Source organism: Octodon degus, unplaced genomic scaffold, assembly GCF_000260255.1.
Source record: "Octodon degus isolate 3935 unplaced genomic scaffold, OctDeg1.0 scaffold00266, whole genome shotgun sequence".
Lineage (NCBI taxonomy): Eukaryota > Metazoa > Chordata > Mammalia > Rodentia > Octodontidae > Octodon > Octodon degus.
Window position 1 is genome coordinate 151,921 of NW_004524842.1, and position 17,897 is coordinate 169,817.

The 17,897-nt window shown below is 39.5% G+C and overlaps 1 protein-coding gene across 1 annotated transcript in view; it reads left to right on the forward strand.

Annotated features, from left to right (window-relative positions):
• The window catches only part of Dlat (dihydrolipoamide S-acetyltransferase), a 32,147-nt gene extending 17,339 nt beyond the window's left edge, over positions 1-14,808 (forward strand). The window contains exons 9-14 of the mRNA XM_004646356.2: positions 261-353; positions 1,382-1,489; positions 6,727-6,842; positions 13,010-13,172; positions 13,542-13,678; positions 14,589-14,808. Of these exons, the coding sequence (XP_004646413.1) occupies positions 261-353; positions 1,382-1,489; positions 6,727-6,842; positions 13,010-13,172; positions 13,542-13,678; positions 14,589-14,718 (747 nt within the window). The 3' untranslated portion in view covers positions 14,719-14,808. The remainder of the gene's footprint in view (positions 1-260; positions 354-1,381; positions 1,490-6,726; positions 6,843-13,009; positions 13,173-13,541; positions 13,679-14,588) is intronic.
• The last annotated feature ends 3,089 nt before the right edge of the window (positions 14,809-17,897 follow it).

The window sequence follows — 17,897 nt, forward strand, 5'->3', positions numbered from 1 at the left end:
TAAGCACCAGTGGCATAAGCACCTGTCTATCAAGCGCAAGGTCCCGAGTTCAGTCCCCAGTACTTAAAAAATTCTATGTAAGAAAATTGAAAACAGAACCCTTAAATAAGTTGCTTCATGTAGTCCCTCCTATTCATTGGGCCTAGCATTCTTCAAGTGTTTACTTTCTACTTTGCTATCTAGAAAGAGTCATAGCAGCCCCTCCTAGCTGTTCATGCTAAGATCAAGCTGGAGTAACTCAGAGCTCTCTTCTCCCGTAGGCCCCTGCCGCTGCTGTGCCTCCCCCAAGTCCAGGAGTGGCCCCAGTTCCTACAGGCGTCTTCACAGACATCCCAATCAGCAACATTCGTCGAGTGAGTTCATTGCCACCACCTGGAACCGGAGCGTTGGGGACCATCCGTACTCTGGCCGCTTAATCCTCTTCATAGTTCAAAACACTAGCGGAAACCTTTTCAGTGGTGGGAAAGTCATTTTCAGATGACTAATTGAGGTTAACAACTTAAGTTTGCAGACCAAAAATTAGAGAAAAAGAAGGGCTACAAGGACAGCCAACATTTTGGCCCTAGCCTTTCAAGGTCAGTGAGGACTCGGGACATAGGAGAACCTGTACTGTTAACATCCTGTAACTCAGGGATGTCCCAAATTTTCTGATCAAGGAGACTATGGGCCACAGAGGAAAGTGGTTGATGATGTAGAGTGTGCCTAAGGAGAGTCACATGGAGAGAAAACATTCTCTCAGGCTTTCAGAGAGCAAATTGGTCAAGCAATGGCCGTGACTCATCCATATGACTGACACTGACAAAAGATGTACAAACTGCCGTACAGGGTTTCAGGGTAAATCCTGAGGGGATTTGACTGACCTTGTCAGATACGAAAGTTACATTTCTTGTTATATAGGTCTTGCTTTATCTTGGTCTTAACTATCCAGCAGAAAAGTATAAAAACGAGATATAAAAAGTAAAGCCATATTAATATGCTGAGCTGTAAAGGGCTCAAGTCAACAACTTCTGACATTGCCAGTCCTGCGGATAACCCACTATTATGGACTACTAGAGTATATTGGTTTATTTTGCTGAGTTCACACAAATATTTAAATGGCAATGGAACACCCATGTCTCACAAAACTAAACAAAAAAATGGGATACAAATGAAGGACGGATGACTAATTGAAAGGAGGTCCAGTTTGGTCAGGTGAGTACCATGCAGACATGGTTTTGGTTCAACCTATCAGAAGATGCAGGGTTAGGATGCAGGGCTTCATGGTTCAGATCTGATAATGTGTATTACTGGAGAGTGGAGTGAGGAGGTAAACAGAAACCTGAAATGGGTAAAGTCTTCTCTTAATTTCAGACAATTGATTTTTGACTGTCCTTGCTTTCAGGTTATTGCACAGCGATTAATGCAATCAAAGCAGACTATACCTCATTATTACCTTTCTATTGATGTGAACATGGGAGAGGTTCTGTTGGTACGGAAAGAACTTAATAAGGTAATGCTTCTGGAAATTCCAACTCTGCATCGAACGAGAACTCTGTCTTACCTTGTTCAATACTTGCTTGGGGATTGAATGTAGGGTCTCCACACTGAGGTAAATTCCCAGCCTTTGTAATTTTTTATTTTGAGACAGGGCCGCATTAAATCACACGAACTTGATTAGCCTGGCCTTGAACTTGTGCTCATTTAGCCCCAGCTTCCCAGAGTGCTGGGTTCACAGGCAGATGCTACCAAGCCCAGCTCAACATTTATATTTTTGCCTGTGTATTTTGTTACAGTATGCCAGTTAGTGATAAAAAATGAATTTATTTTATTTATTTATTTATTTTGAGGATAGGGTCTTGCTATGTAATCCATGCTGATTTGAACTCACTGTGTGGCCCAGCAGGCAGGCCTTAAACTTGAAATGATCCTCCTGCCTCACCCTCCTTCGTGATTTCAGGCCTGTGTGACCATGCCAGACTGCGTCATAATTTTAGCTTGCGGACATTTTCCAACTCTGATTAAAATCCCTTAAACTTGACTTTGCCACAGATAGATTGTAGTCTGGCGAAGTCACTGTGATGAGGAATTTGAGGCTCTTGATGGGTGAGAAACATCCTGCTGACTATGTAGAGCCCAGAACCACATTCCAACTTAGTGTTTGGCCTAAGGCACTTCCGGGAGCACTGAGTTTAGGTAGTGTCTTTTTTCTCTATGAGTTTATAATCTAGTTGAGTTAACCCATATGAAAAAGAAGGAATGCAATTTTATTAAAGTAAAAATACTCATTTGTAAATCAGTTAAGTGTTATAGAAGTTCAGAGAAGGGGGAGACCAGTGAGTGGAGAGGGAAACTCAGCAGTGCAGGATGCATGTGGTTGGACCATGAAAGATAGACGGTGTCTGCAAGACCACTCCATCCTGACAGGGGAGCATCACAGGATGAAGTGCTTTTAAAAGCAGAAACAAGCTGGGTGCACACGACTGAAGCCCACCTGCTTGGAGGCTGAGGAGAACTGCGAGTTCAAGGCCAGTTTGGGAGACTTAATGAGGCTTGTACCAACATAAAATAAAAAGCTGGATGTAGCTCACAGTGCTTGCCTGGCCTGTGTAGGCTCTGGCTTCATTCCCTAGCATCAGTAAGAAAAAAGGAAACTAAAGCTGTGTCCGATGAGAGTGCCTCTTCCTGGAGCAGATACACAGACAGTCACTGTAAGGAAGGTCTTTATTTACAAGGAGGGGAATTGGGACTTGATGAGTTGGACACTGGGAAACCCTTATGCTTGTGAGCGGTCAGGTGACACGATAATAGTGTTCTAAGAAGGGCTGGCCGGTCATGGTAGTGCACGCCTGTAATCCCAGCATTCAAGAGGCTGAGGCAGGAGGATCACCGTGAGTTTGAGGCTAGTCTGGGCTACGTAGTGAGTTGAAGGACAGCTACATAGTGAAACCCTGTCTCAAAATAAAACAACAAAAAAAGAGCAGGTCAGAAGGATATCAAAGATAATTTTCAAGGATGCGAAAAATAAAAGCCAAGCTTCTTATATTGGCAAATGGTCCCTTTCATAGGGATGTATAGGCAGGCTCTCTGCCCTTCTCCCACATTTTCCCACTTGCTGTGTCACCCGCAGACAGAGCGGCTGCCCTGCTGTTCCTGACACTACCTGGGCTCTTTTTCCTTTTTTTAAAATCAGGTTTCAGTGGTAGATTTTAAACATACGTAGTGATCACATTCATCATAGAGCCCTGTACCTGTACGCGATCAACTTTTTACCCATTCCCTACCCTCCCTTCAGCCCTCCGCCCCTCCCCATTTGTAAGAGCTTGGTTTCCATGTTCTCCTTTTCTGGTTTAATTTTCTTTTCTCCTCCCCTTTTCTTTGTTCCCCTTCCTTTTGAACATTTTCCTCCTATTTCACAATACCTATTGTACATTTTGGTCCTTATTTACGCTTTTGGTTTCTTACACCAGAGAAACAATGTGGTATTCACACGTGTGTGTCCAGTTTGCTTAACTTAAGTATGGTCTCCAGGTGCATCCATTTTCCTAGAAATGGCTGGAATGCATGCTTCTTTATGGCAGAGCAGTGCTCCATTGTATAAAAATCCCACATCTTCTTTATCCCTTCACCAGCTTATGTGCCTTGGGTGGTTTCCAAGATTTGGCTGTTCTAGACTGCTGCTGTAAGCCTAGGACTGCACATATCGCTGTGCTATGATGTTTTAATTCCTCAGGGAAGATACCTAGGAGAATGGCTGGTTCAAATGGAACCTCTAGTCGTAGTTTGAGGGCTCTCCACACTGATTTCCACAGCAGCTGCACCATTATACAGTCCTACCAAGAGTGGAGAAAGGTTCCTCTTTCCCCACAGCCCCTCTAGCATTGGTGACTGGAAATTTCTTGGTGATAGCCATTCTTTCTGGGGTGAGATGGAATCTCAGTGTAGTTTTAATTTACATCTCTTGAATGACCGGTGATGTTCTACATCTCCTTTTATATTTATTTGCTGTTTGGCCTATGCGCGCTTTGCACTTAATGTTCTCCCTGCGTGAAGCCTCCAATATCCACGTGGGTTTCTCGTTTATGTCCGTAAGCGTTTAACCATCACCTTCTGTGGCCTGTTACTCTAAAATTGCACCTTCCTTTGCTTCCACCCTTTCCTTAGTTTTCCTTCTCTTTCTCCTTAGCACTTAACATTGCCTATATGTTCTGCTTACTAGTTATCCGTGTTAGCCTGTAAGCTCCATGCAAACAGCTCCATTTGGTTCACCTTTTCGTGTCTAGCTTTAGCTTTATGCACCCAGGATAGAGCAGGCCCTCGAACTGTGCAATACATGTCTGAAGTCATGAATGAAGTAGCAGTGCATCTTTGTAAATAATCTCTAGGGATTAAAGATGACGGCATACTTTTATTGTCAAAATATTCAAGTCTTTTTCTCATGAATTTGTTGAAATTTTGGCAAATACAGTTAGTTTGAATAACTTTATTGAGATACAATCTGGGGCCAGGGAGATGGCTCAGTGGAATAAGTGCTTCTCTGGCAAGCACAAGGACCAGAGTTCAGTCCCCGGTTCTGCCAAAAAAAAAAAAGAGAGAGAGAGAGATACAATCCATACCATTGTAATGCCATGCTAGTCACTCATTTCGAGTGTACATACAATTCAGTGGTTTTTAGTATACTCAGAGCTGTATAAATATCACCACGAAAACTTCTCATCACCCCAAAAAGAAATCTTCTACTCCTTAGCTATAATCCCACCAACTCCTCCATCTTCCCTAGTCCTGAGAAACCATTAGCTTACTTCTTGTTTCTGTAGATTCACCTATTATAAATATTTTTCTATAAATCGAGCATACAAATTCTGTGTTTAATATATTTTCAAGGTTCATCTGTGTTACAGCATGTATTTCATTTTTTTAAAAAAATTACTGAGTGGTATTCCATTGTGTGGATATATCATATTTTATTTAGCTTTATTTGGAAATTTGAGTTGTTTCCATTTATCTATTGTGAATAATGCTACTATAAAGTTTTTAAGTACAGGGCCAGAGAGATACGCAATACATGTCTGAAGTCATGAATGACTTCAGTGATACTGAATGACTTCAGTAGCAGTGAATCTTTGTAAATAATCTATAGGGATTAAAGATGATAGCCAAAGAGATAGCAAGGCGGTCTAAGCACCTGCCTAACAAGCACAAGGACCTAGGTTTGATCCATGCCACTCAAGCACCGGCCCCTGAAACTGGATGTGGTGGCGCATGCCTATAATCCCAGTGCTGGGGAGGCTGAGACAGGAGGATCACTGAGTCCAAGCTGCATAATGACACCCTGTATCAAATAAATAAATCTTTAAAAAAATTTATATTCAAACTTTTATGGGGACATACATATTTATTTCCCTTGGTTATGTACCTAGGAATTGCTGGGGTCATATGGTACTTCTGTTTCTGTTTGTATTGTTTCCTTTTATGGTACTAGCACAAAACTGTCTTTCACCTGCCCTTATTATTGAGCTACACTCGCAGCCCTGTTTTAATTTTTTGACTGTTTTCTGCTGTGGTCTTGCCATTTTACATCCCTGTCCAGTGCGAGAATTCTAATTTCATCATATTCTCAACAGTGTGTTACCTGTCTTGTCGATTGTAGCCATCCTGATGAATTTGAAGTGTCATCTCACTCTGGTTTTGATTTGCATTGCTCTGACGATTAATGAAATTGAACACCTTTTCATAGGCTTCTGGGCATTCTTACATCTTTGTGGGGATGTCTATTCAGACCCTTTATTTTTAAATTGTCATCTTTATTACTGTTACTATCTTTATAGGCTGTACAGATTATTAGAGACTGATGACTTGCAAAGACATTTTTATTGTATAGATTGTGTTCGCTCTGTAGGTGGTATCCTTTGAAGCATAAAAGTTTTAATGTCTAGTTTCTCTGTTTTGTTCATTATGCTTTTGGCATTGTATCTAAAATACATTGTCTGCCAGGGAGATAGCTCAGTACAGTAAATGAGCCTGGTGAGCACAGGGTCCTGAGTTCAATCCCTGGTACCACAAAAAAAAAAAAAAAAAAAAACCCAAAAAAACATGTTTATAAAATACATTGCCTAATACAAGGTTATGAAGACATACACCTGTGTTTTCTTGTAAATGTTTTATTGTTTTAGCTTTTCTTGGGTGGGGTTTTGAGACAGTCTCACTATGCGTGTAGTTCAGGTTGGTCTTGAACTCACCATGTAGGCCAGGCTGACCTCAAACTTGTGGCGATCCTCCAGCCTCAACTTCCCAAATGCTGGGATTGTAGATGTGTGCCACCATGCCCAGCTCCCTCTAGTTTGATGTTGAACAGAAGTGTCAAGAGTGAACACGCTCCTCTTCTTAGTCATTGCCGGGATAAGTAGTTTGCGGCAGAGTCTCACTGTGTAGTACAGGCTGGCCAGAATGAGCAGTGGAGACAGTCAACCCCCTCAGGTAAAGCCCTCATTGAAATGGTGTCATTTAAATCTAGTCTTTTCTTTGTGGTAGTTTAAAATTGATCTTTTAGCAGTTTTCAATTAATTCAGAGGGTTTTTTTTTTTTTTCAGTTTCTATCTTTTGTTGGTTCAATTTTACTGTCATTATTAAATTTTTTTAAGAAGTAAAAAAAAATTTTCTCATCAAGTTGCTCAGTTGCCCAGGTTGGGCTAAGACTGGGGACCGTCCTGCTTCAGTACCCCAGACTACCATGATTTCTTGTCTTTACAGGTATTAGAAGGAAAAAGCAAAATTTCTGTTAATGACTTCATCATAAAAGCTTCAGCTTTGGCATGTTTAAAAGTTCCTGAAGCAAATTCTTCTTGGATGGACACAGTCATAAGACAGTAAGTATAAATGGGGAAGGTATATTATTAGTTAGCATTTTTCACCTTCCCTCTAAGTTTGTATTTTTGGGGGGATTTCACTGTGCAGTTAGTAATTAGAGAGGTTCTTTGTGTGAGTTCAGTAAAGGAAAATCAGTGTACAAGTATGTCTAATGCAGCTCTTAGTGACTACTTTCGCAAAGCAAGGACTAGCTCTGCTTTTGTTCACTAGTGATTTCAAACAATGTAGTGGAAAACTATTAACAGTGTTTGTTACTATTATCATCCCTTGCATGGTGCAGCACTGTGTCCTCATGGTTAATTTAATCCTATCGCCATCGTATGGATTCAGTGGTGCTTTTCACTGTCATTTTCTAGGTCAAGAAACTGATGTTCAGTGAGTTAAATAATTTGTCCTGAGTTAATAAGGGTCAGAACTATCACTGGAATTAAGATTCTGACTCCTCTAAGCCTAGACTTTTTCTAGTAAGCAGATAGATGCTTTTGTATTACTGTTACTATAAAAAGAAAAAAAAGCATTTTTCCACAAGTGCCTGTTGGCTATAAAGATTAATAGGTTTCATTTTGGCAGATGTAACAAACAAACAATAAAAAAAGCTGAGGCAGGAGGATTGCAAGTTTGGGGCCATCCTGAATTGCATAGCAAGACCCTGTCTCCAAAGAAACAAAACAGACACAAACATTTTGGTAGATTTATACATATATGTAATGCATTTATAGTTTTTCACCTTCCCTCTAAGTTTATATTTTTGGGGGGATTTCAATGCATTCAATATATTTTGATCATATTCATCCCCCCATTATGTATTAGGCCTCCCTCCACTTTTCTGTCTAATAATAGTCTCTTTCTCTTTTTTGCTTTCCTTTCCTTTCCTTTTTTTTTTTTTTTTTTTGTATTTTTATGGAAGTGTGTACAGGGGTTCGGAGTCTCACTACTAGATCAGACTCGTAGTGATCTGGCTATTTTACAGGCACATGCCACCACACCCAGTCCCAATTGCCCTCTCATCAGGTGGGGCCAGCATGACAGGCCTGGGGATCAAACCCTGGCCCCTGGGCCTGCTTACAGGCACTTTAATCCTCTGAACTATTTGGCCAGCCCTCCATGTCATCCTTTGCATCTTCCACTTATTAGTGAGAACAGATTTTGTCTGAGTCTGACTCATGTCACTCAACACAACTTCTAAATGTGTCCATTTTCCTTCAGATGACATTTTTTCCTTTATGACGGAATACTACTCCATTGTGTTTGTGTACCACATTTTCATGTTTTGAGGCACCTCCGTACTGGTTTCCATAGTGGCTTACTAATGTACACCCCTGCCAGCAGTGTAGATCAGCAGTTTACCTCCTTATTGTATTTCTGGGTACTTGCTAATTTATTTGCTGTGTATTTTTATTTTGTTGGTCCTGGGGGTTGAGCCCAGCCCTTCACGTGGAGTTGCATCTCCAGTCAGTCAGTCAGTCATTTATTTAAATTTTCAGAAAAGATACTCATAAAGTACTAAGTTGCCCAGGCTGAGCGTGACCATGCATTCTCCTGCCTCATCTTTCCAGCATGCTGGGAGACAGGTGTGCTGGGAACACAAGCTTACACCGCCACGCTTGGCTACTTGTACTTCTTTTGAGAAGTGTCTGTTCATTCATTTGCCCTTTAGTTTTTATTTATTTATTTATTTTTTTTGCGGAACCAGGGATTGAACTCAGGCCCTTGTGCTTGCCGGGGAAGCGCTTATTCCACTGAGCCATCTCCCTAGCCCTTGCCCTTTTATTTATTGGGCTGATTCTTGTGGTGTTAAGCTTTTTTTAGTTCTTTAGGTATTTTAGACATTATTCCTCTCTCAGAAGAGTAGCCGGCAAAGATTGTCTCACATTCTGTGGGCTGTCTCTTCACCCTAGTGGCTGTTTGCCATGCCGTGCAGAAACTTTTTAATTTGATTGTAGTCTTGTTTGTTGATTTTTGTTATTATTTTCTGGGCTATTGGAGTCCTAGTCAGGAAGTCTGCCTGTGCCTCTGATTTCAGGTGTTTGTCCTTTGTTTTCTTTTAGCAGTTTCAAAGTTTCAGGTACTATATGTAGATCTTTGATCCATTGTGAATTGATCTTTGTAGAGTAAGGGCTAGGGATCTACATAAGGATCTAGTGTCAGTCTTCTGGAGGTGGATATCCAGTTTTCCCACCACCATTTGTAAAAAAGGCTATCTTATTTTTTTCCCTAAGTGTGTTTTTGTCTTGTCTAAAATCAGGCAGTTCACGGCTTATTGTTGATTTGTTTTATATCCTCTTGGTTCAGTTTTGGTGGATATGTGGTTAGAAATTCATCCATTTCTTCCAGATTCTCCAGTAGAATATGTTTTCAAAGTAGTCCCTAATAATTTTCTGAGTTTCAATTGTGTCATTGTAACAAACCTTCTGCCTCCTTTTTGTTTCCAATCTCTAATTGTATGGTTCTGGGTCTTCTCCCTCTTTTGGTTAGTTAGACTAAGGGCTTAACAGTCTTTGCTTCATTGATCATGTTTATTCTTTTTACTATCTCATAATTATAGCTCTATGTTTGTTGCTTCCCTTGTCTTGGATTAGATTTTGCTGTTTTGTTTTTTTTTAAGTCTTTGAGATGCATCATTAGGTTATTTGAGATCATTCTGATTTTTTCATATAGCCATTCATAGCTTTAAATTTACTTTGTAGAACTGCCTTTGGTGTATCCTAGGAATTTTTGGTATGTTGTATTTCTGTTTTCATTTGTTTTTAGAAATTTTTAAATTTCCTTCCTGATGTTTTCCAGTGATAACATACTGATTGTTCAAAAGTGAATAGTTTAAAAAAAAAGTGAATTGTTCAATCTTATGTTTGTAAAGGCCTATGGTTTCTCTTGCTGTTGATTTCTAACTTCATCCCATCATGATATGGTAAAAAGAAAGAAATTACTTTAAATATTTTTTGTGTTTGTTAAGTCCTGCCTCATGATCCAATATAAAATCTATCTTGGAAAATGTTTCATGAGTTTCTGAGAAGAATGTGCATTCTGTAGTTGTTGGACAGAATGAATTATTCTGTAGACATCTGTTCATTTGATCTATGGTGTAATTTAGCTGAGATTTTTTTGGTTGCATTTTGTTTGTATAACCTATCTGTTGGTTAGAGTAGAGCATTAAAGTCACCTTCCTTGTGTGGGACCTGTATATCCTCTTATGTTGAATGGTGTTTGTTTTATGAAATTGAGTGCATGGAAGTTCAGTACATATGTGCTTACAGTTGTATCTTCTTGGAGCATTTTCCTTTTTACCAGTATATAGTGACCTTTTTTGTGCTGTCTAATTTTGTTTTGATATTTGCTTTGTGAGAAAGGAATACAGCTCATCGTGCTTGCTTCTAAATTCCATTTGCAATGGTACATTGTTTTCTGTCTTTTCATGGTCAATCTGTGTATGTCTTTGCTAGGGAAGTATGCTTCTTTCTCTTTTTTTAATTTTATTCATAAACAAATAGCAAGAAGTGTGCTTCTTACAAGCATTCAAGAATTGGTTCTTGTTTTTTAATCCGATCTAACAGTCTCTGTCTTTTAATGGAGAACTAAGATAATTTATATTCAAATTTAATAGAAAGGTATGTACTAATGCCTGACATTTTGTTATTTTTGTAATGTTTTGTTCTTTCCTTTTTTTTCTTTCCTTGTTCTTAAATACCTTATCTACACTTCCTCTTCTGGGTATAGGGTTCCTCTGAGGTCCTCTCCAGTGCTGGCTTAGTGGTGGTGAATTTCTTTAGTTTATGCTTGACTTGGAAGGTCTTTATTTCTCCAAATTTGAAGGATAGTTTTGCTGGATATAATAATCTAAGTTGGCAGTTATTTTCTTTCAGGGCTTGCAATGCCTTGTTACATGACCTCCTAGTCTTCAGAATTTGTGCAAAAACATCTTACATTGATGTGATGGATTTGCTTTTTTAAGTCACTTGGCCTTTCTTTTGTAGCTTTCACTATTCTTTTCTTACTGTGCAGTCTTGCCATTTTTACTACACTGTGATGTAGGCGACTTCTTTTCTGATTGTGTCTGCTTATAGTTCTGAATGCTTGATGTGCCAAGATTTGGGAAGGTTTCTGTTACTTTAAGTAAATTTTTCTATGCTATCAGTCTGAATCTTAGTGCTCTCTTGTATAACAGAAATTTGTAAGGTTGATTTTTAATCTTGTTCCAGAGTTTTTGGATCTTTTATTTATAATTTGTCTTTTGTTGTTGTTATGTGTGTCTTCTCTTCAAGCCTTAGAATTCTTTCTTTGGCCTGGTCTTGTTTGTTGGTGAGGTTTTCCACTTGGCTTTTTTCACTTGGTTCATTGTGTTTTTTCATTTTCAGAATTTCTGTTTGGTTCTTTTTCAAAATCTCTTTGTTGAGTACTCCATCATATCCTGCATTTGTATCCTCTGTCACTAATTATTTTAAAAAACTACTCTTTTGGATTCTTTGGCATTTCATCCACTTCATTATCTTTGCAGAGAGATAATGATGAATAATGGATATTTTGAGGAGTCATATTTTTTTCATGCTTGTGTTTCTATATTGAAATTTCTGCCAGATGTGGTGGTACTTGTTTGTAATCGCAGCAGTTTTGCCAGGCTGAGGCAGGACCATTGCTGTGAGGTCAAGGCCAATCTGAACTACAATAATTAGACCTTGTCTCAAAAAGCAACTCAAAATACACACACACACACACACACACACACACACACACACGTGCGCGCGCGTACACACACACACACACACACGTGAAGCCAAGGTAAGAAGATCACTGCCAAGTGTGAGGCCAGCCTGTGTTACATAGTAAGTTTAAGCCTGCCTGAACTATATAGTGAGAGCCTATCTCCAAAAAAAGCAAGTTTGTGTCTGTTGTGGTTACTTTTTGCTCATTGCTGGGACAAAATGCCCGACACCCAAAATTAAGAAAGGACAGGTTTATTTAGTTCACAGTTAGTGGAGATTTCAGTCTATACTCTGCTGGCCCCAAGGCAGAGCAGCACAGGGCAGAGGGCAGCAGTTCATGGCTGTGAAAAACAGCAAAGCAAAGGGAGGAGCTACAGTTACAGTTTCTAGCAAGCCTCTCTCCCTTCTTTCCATGCTGGATGTGAAGACTCAGCTCCTCTGAGGAAGTGTCACTAACCTTCCTCAGTTTCCTTTATATAATCCTTTAAGTGCTGAGTTACCCTAGGGAGTGGCCTCCATGCCCTAGGGAGGGGTGTTTGTGTCCCCTCTCTAGCCCTACCCAAACTAGCTTTGGGGCCCGTGGGCATCTGAGGTGCCTCTTTGCTCCAGTTGCCCCTTATCTGTAGCAGAGGTGGGCCACTGATCATGACAACAGATCCTTGAGTTCTGCACTGGAAGGAGGCAGCAAGGGGAACTGAGCAGAGCCCTGGACTTAGTCCTAGAGCTCTGAGACCCATCCCTCTAAAGGCCACGCGAAGCCTGGCCAAAGGATGGGCCCTGCCAAGTTCTGAGCCCTGCACAGCCTGAGCCCTCTACTGCTTCACTTTGTTTAGGAAGGATTTTACTAAATTGCTTAGATTGGCTTCCAATTTATGATCTTCTTGCTTCAGCCTCCAGAATAGTAGGGATTACAGGTATATTCCAGTCCACCTACCTCACATTCAGTTTTTCAAAAGTACATATCAAGGAGAAAATGAAGCAAAAGGTAAAAGTGATGAGGCAGATATCTGAATAGTGGCACAAATTGGTCCTAATTGGGATTGAATCAGGGCCTTACTCTGAGCTATATTCTCAGTACATTTTTAAGTTCTTATTTAGAGACAAGATCTCACTAAATCAACTAAATATTGCAGCTCAAACTTGTAATCCTGTCTCCGCTTCCCATTACGCTCAAACTGCAGGTGTGCACCCCGTCACCTTAGTGTTTGGTTCTATCTTTGTTTTATTTTGTTGAGATAAATACCCATTCTTGCTTAACCTGGCATGTAGGTTTGCGTTTTGTTCTTTTTGTTGTTTTCCTTTTGCTTTTGTCAAGGATCTTAGCCATGCTAGCCAAGTGCTGTACTATGAAGCTATACCACAGCCTTAGGCTTTTGATAAATGTTGGTGCTGACCATTTAGTGTTTTGTTTGTTTGCTTCGTAGCCGGTAGCGGTCCTGAGGATTGAACCCTTTTTTCTTTTCAAACAGAAATCATGTGGTTGATGTCAGTGTTGCTGTCAGTACTCCTGCAGGACTCATCACACCCATAGTGTTCAATGCACACGTAAAGGGACTGGAAACTATTGCTAATGATGTTGTTTCTTTAGCAACCAAGGCCAGAGAGGGCAAACTACAACCCCATGAATTCCAGGTAAAAAATTATTTGTTGAGGTCCAAGAATTATATCATTTTTAAGGTGAACTTGATGCTTTTATTGCTTTTGTTACCTTTGGATTCTGCCATATATTCCTATTGACATAAGGTCTTGAAAATAAAGACAAGTCACATGTCAAAACTGCAAATAAGACATGTTTCAACTTACTATTATGCAAAACCCACCACAACTGACTTGCTCATATTATAGTGGTTGTAATTCCCATCAGTGTGTATTCTCTTCAGGCCTTTCTGAAAACAAAGTAACAAGATTATCCTAAAGCCTTTTCACAGAATATTTGTGATTTTTTCTGATGTACGTTGGCAAGCAGTTAATGTGATCTATTTTTAATCCTTTTTTCTTTAGGGTGGCACTTTTACAATCTCCAATTTAGGAATGTTTGGAATTAAGAATTTCTCTGCTATTATCAACCCACCTCAAGCATGTATTTTAGCAATTGGTGCTTCAGAAGATAAATTGGTTCCAGCAGATAATGAAAAAGGGTAAGTGTCAAAGTGGAAGGGAAGTCACAAGTTCATTACCTTTGTCCCTTTTTTAATTGTGGTTTTACTTACAGTTATTTGCATGGTCTATTGGTGTCTTAGTTACTCTTCTCTCATTGCTGGGACAAATACCCGACATCCAAATCGAAGGAAGGAAAGGTTTATTTAGCTCACAGTTACTCGAGGTTTCAGTCCATATTCACCTGGCTCCAAGGCAGAGCGGCACAAGGCAGAGAGCAACTTTTCATGGTGGTGGCAAAGAGCAAGAGCACAAGGGAGGAGGAGCAGCAGCTCCCGCAGCTAGCTTTTCTCCCCTCCTTACATTGTAATGCAAATTACCTGCCCCAGGGCAGGTGCAGCATCCACACCCACAGTAATCAATCACAAACTCCAGAAGCTGCCCCAAAACTGCATGAGTCTTTGGGGGGACACCTATACACAAACCGTAACAATTGGATATTGCATGGTCTATGAAAATATGGAATGAAATTCCTTAGGGCACCAACTTTTATTAAATGCATTTAATAAAATCATGTTTGCTGTTGGATCCTTTTGAATAGATTTACTCTAGGTGAGAAGCGAGTACATTTTTTCAGGAGTCTGATAGTAAATACTTGAGGCTTTCTGGTCCACACAGATCATGTTGCTAAGACCTTGCTGTTCAGTATAAAAGCAGGCTTAAACAATACTTAAAATAATTTTCAAAAAATGAACAGCAGAATATATAGAATTTGTCTAGCCATGTTTGCAAGTATGGGTTTTTTTCTTCAAGCTACTAACTCTACGGGGGCAGGAGTAGTAGGTGGAAAATAGTATTACCTGGGTAGACTGAGGGCAGCAGATGGGTGGGTACTACCTAAAATTTATTGATTGCCTTCCAAATCCCTAATAATGTTTTTACTTTTTTTAGATTTGATGTGGCTAGCATGATGTCTGTGACGCTCAGTTGTGATCATCGAGTTGTGGATGGAGCAGTTGGAGCCCAGTGGCTTGCCGAGTTTAGAAAATACCTTGAAAAACCTATCACCATGTTGTTATAATTAAGCCAGGAATTTTTAGACTCTTCCAGGTCATTTTGGTTCATTCTTATCAGGATATTTATATGTTATTAAACACGTGGTTCTTTTAAAGTTAACCAGTTATTTTTATTATGAAGCCTTTCCAAATAAATTATTTATAATGGCATTACTCTATTTTTAAATGCCAGTTATTCCCAGACGCTGTTCACATCTAGGGAGTAAACACCATATTTGAAGCTGCATACTTCCTGTCAAGGGACATGTGCTAGCCTGGTGAGAAGGATTTCTGTCAGGAGATACAGGACAGGCAGAACTGTGCTTCCCTAGAGACATACTAAAGTAATCTCAGTGACGTTTTGCAGTTCAAAATTTAATTGCCTGAAATTTCTTAGATGTGAAGAAAAATTAGGAAAATTACATTTCGTAGGGGAAGGGTTTTTGTATTAACCATGATTGAAATTTTTCGGTCCCACCATTCTGGTTTATTATACATGGGAAGGGTAGAGGCCTTTAAAGAAAATAAGTCAAACTGAAAAAGTCAAACTTTTCTTAGACATCTTCAAACATTTATTTTTGTATGAATCTTTAAAAGGAAGGATTGCTTTCCCCTCTTAAGGTAAAGCTATAAACCAGTTTCTTGGTATAATGAGGACTTACATGGGTATTTATTTAAACGTTTTGAATATATAATTCTGCAAGGAGAATTTAAGAAGTTGTAGAACTTGAATTTTTCTTTAATATAGCTAATTATAAATGAACTTAGTCACCAGAATTTATTACTCAAATAACTGGAAAGCTCTATACAGAATACATGTATATATGTAAAATATGGTAACTAGAGTTGGATATGTGCCAAAGTCTATCACTAAGTCTTGTCTGAAGAAAAGAAAAGGGGTATATTTGTGACCTTTTAGAATGCTGAACATTGCTGTACTAGCTTGCAGCGCCCGTACTCTTAGCTGTTCACGAGGCTCAGGCTGGAGGATCCCATTAGCCCAGGAATTAGAGGCCAGCCAGGCAATGTAGTGAGATGTCTCAAAAACAAAACAGAACAACTGATACCCCAAGTGGTCATTTCTGCCTTCAGAAATTAAAAAGAGATAAATGTATTTTTTAGAAGTGTCTTTCCACCTCAACATTGTCTCATGTAAAATCAGACAGCCCTAAAATCTTGCTGGAGAGAAAAAATTCATTAGGTGGCTACTTCATCAGCCCAAATACTTAAAAAAAAAATTTTTTTTTTAATTGTGTTTTTGCCTTTGTTTTGGAGGGAATAGGACATGATATTCAGGATAATAATGAATTGGGAATTACCACAACATTACCACAGACTTTCTGATAGATTGATGCATTTTAATAAATGTTTGGAGTAATTTATGCCATTTAAAATAAACCTGACCAGTGCTTCCATGTACACACAGCATGTGGGGCTGTCACCTGAGATTTGCTTTGTTTCAGTTAGATTATTTCTCAGTTTTCATTATTACTTGCTATACAAGTGACACTCCACACTTTCTACAAGCACTCACTTTGCTATACTGTTATGAAAACAATTCAATAATCTGACTTTTCAGTAATTAGTGTTTTTAGGTTGAACTGAAGATTATGTAAAAACATAAGTTTATCACAAGGGACCATCATTAATCTGGGCCAGACCCAGTTCTATCAGATGAAACTTCAAAAATAATTCATTTTTTTGCTAAAGTTTGTGGCTCTATTTGCTCCCTTTAAGGAAAAATAAAGTTGTTATCTAGTAAAAATTGTTTGGGTTAAAAATTTATCCTGGTTATGATCTAAATCTGGAGTCAGTATATTTGTCTTACCAGAACTGAAAGAAGAAAGTTAGAAATAGTGTTTTTTGGTTTTTTTTGTTTGTTTGTTTAAATAAGATTATTTAAAAGTTAAACTTTCTGTTTTCAGTATGTCTGGTCTAATTTTTCATTTATTGGGAATTTCTTTCACATTAAATGATTAAGATCCAGTGTCAGCTGTGTGCTTATTAAGCGCTCAATACATGTAAGATGAACTTCAGGTAATCAGTAAAATAAGAATTGAATTTAGGAGGACATAATCCAACACTCTCAACTAAAGGAGTTAATGGTAGGCCCGCCTGATAGTTCAGCTGACTTAAGTGCCTGCTTAGGCAAAGCCCAGCAGCCGGCTTCAATCTCTGGCGTGCCCTGCCAGCCCTACCCCTGGGCGCGCCAAGACATCCATTGAGACTGGCTGTGGTGGCGTGTGCCTGTACTCCCAGAGCTTGGGAGGCTGTAAACAGGAGAATCACTATGAGTCTGATCTAGTAGTGAGACCCTGTAGACCCTGCCCTAAAATACTAAATAAATAAATGAGTTTATGAAGCACTCCATCACGGGGCATGACACACCAAAAGAGAAACAGGAGGTCTGGCTTTCTTAGAGGAATCTGATTCTGAGGTGTATGAGCGTGAAGTTACGGTATTCCACAGTATAGTGTCCAAGGAGATCAATGTGGAAATGACAGGAATATGCTGCCAGGAACAGCTGTCTCCTGTAACACATGCTTGCCAGAATACACGGGGAAGTTAGTCACTACCGGTAAGAGATCTAAAAGTGAGTTTTTTGTTTGTTTTGTCTTTGGGACAGGGCTTCACTGTGCAGTTCAGGCTGGCCTTAAACTCAGTCTTCCTGCTTCAGCCTCCCCAGTATTAGGATTAGACATGTGCCACCACCTCTGGCTCTAAAATTAAGCTTGTAGAAAGTAAGTCTAAGTCTCTGAACTTCTAATTTTGAGGACAAAAAGTCTTCGGTTTAAACAAGTCCCTTTTTTCTACTTTTTTCTGAAACAGGGTCTTGCTATATAATGCAGGCTGGCCTTGAACTCAGGGCCATCCTGCCTAAGCCTTCTGAGTGCTGGTGTTACAGGCGTGCGCCACCATGCCTGGGTCATTTCAAGTATTCTGAAGGATGAAAGTATAGCTTTGTTAACAATGTCAGGTCATTATGCCATGCCACAAACTTTTCAGGAGTTAAATTAGCAAATCCCTGTCAAGCTTACGGACGGCATACGAGCTTATGAATGTCACATACAAATTGTGACACATATAGCATTAGTTTTGAAAGTTAAGTTTTAGGTCACTGTTTTGCCTCATGTTGTAGCCACCTCACATTCCAGGGTGTACTTCCGTTACTTGGCCCAAACTCCTGCAGAGCCTCTTTTTTTTT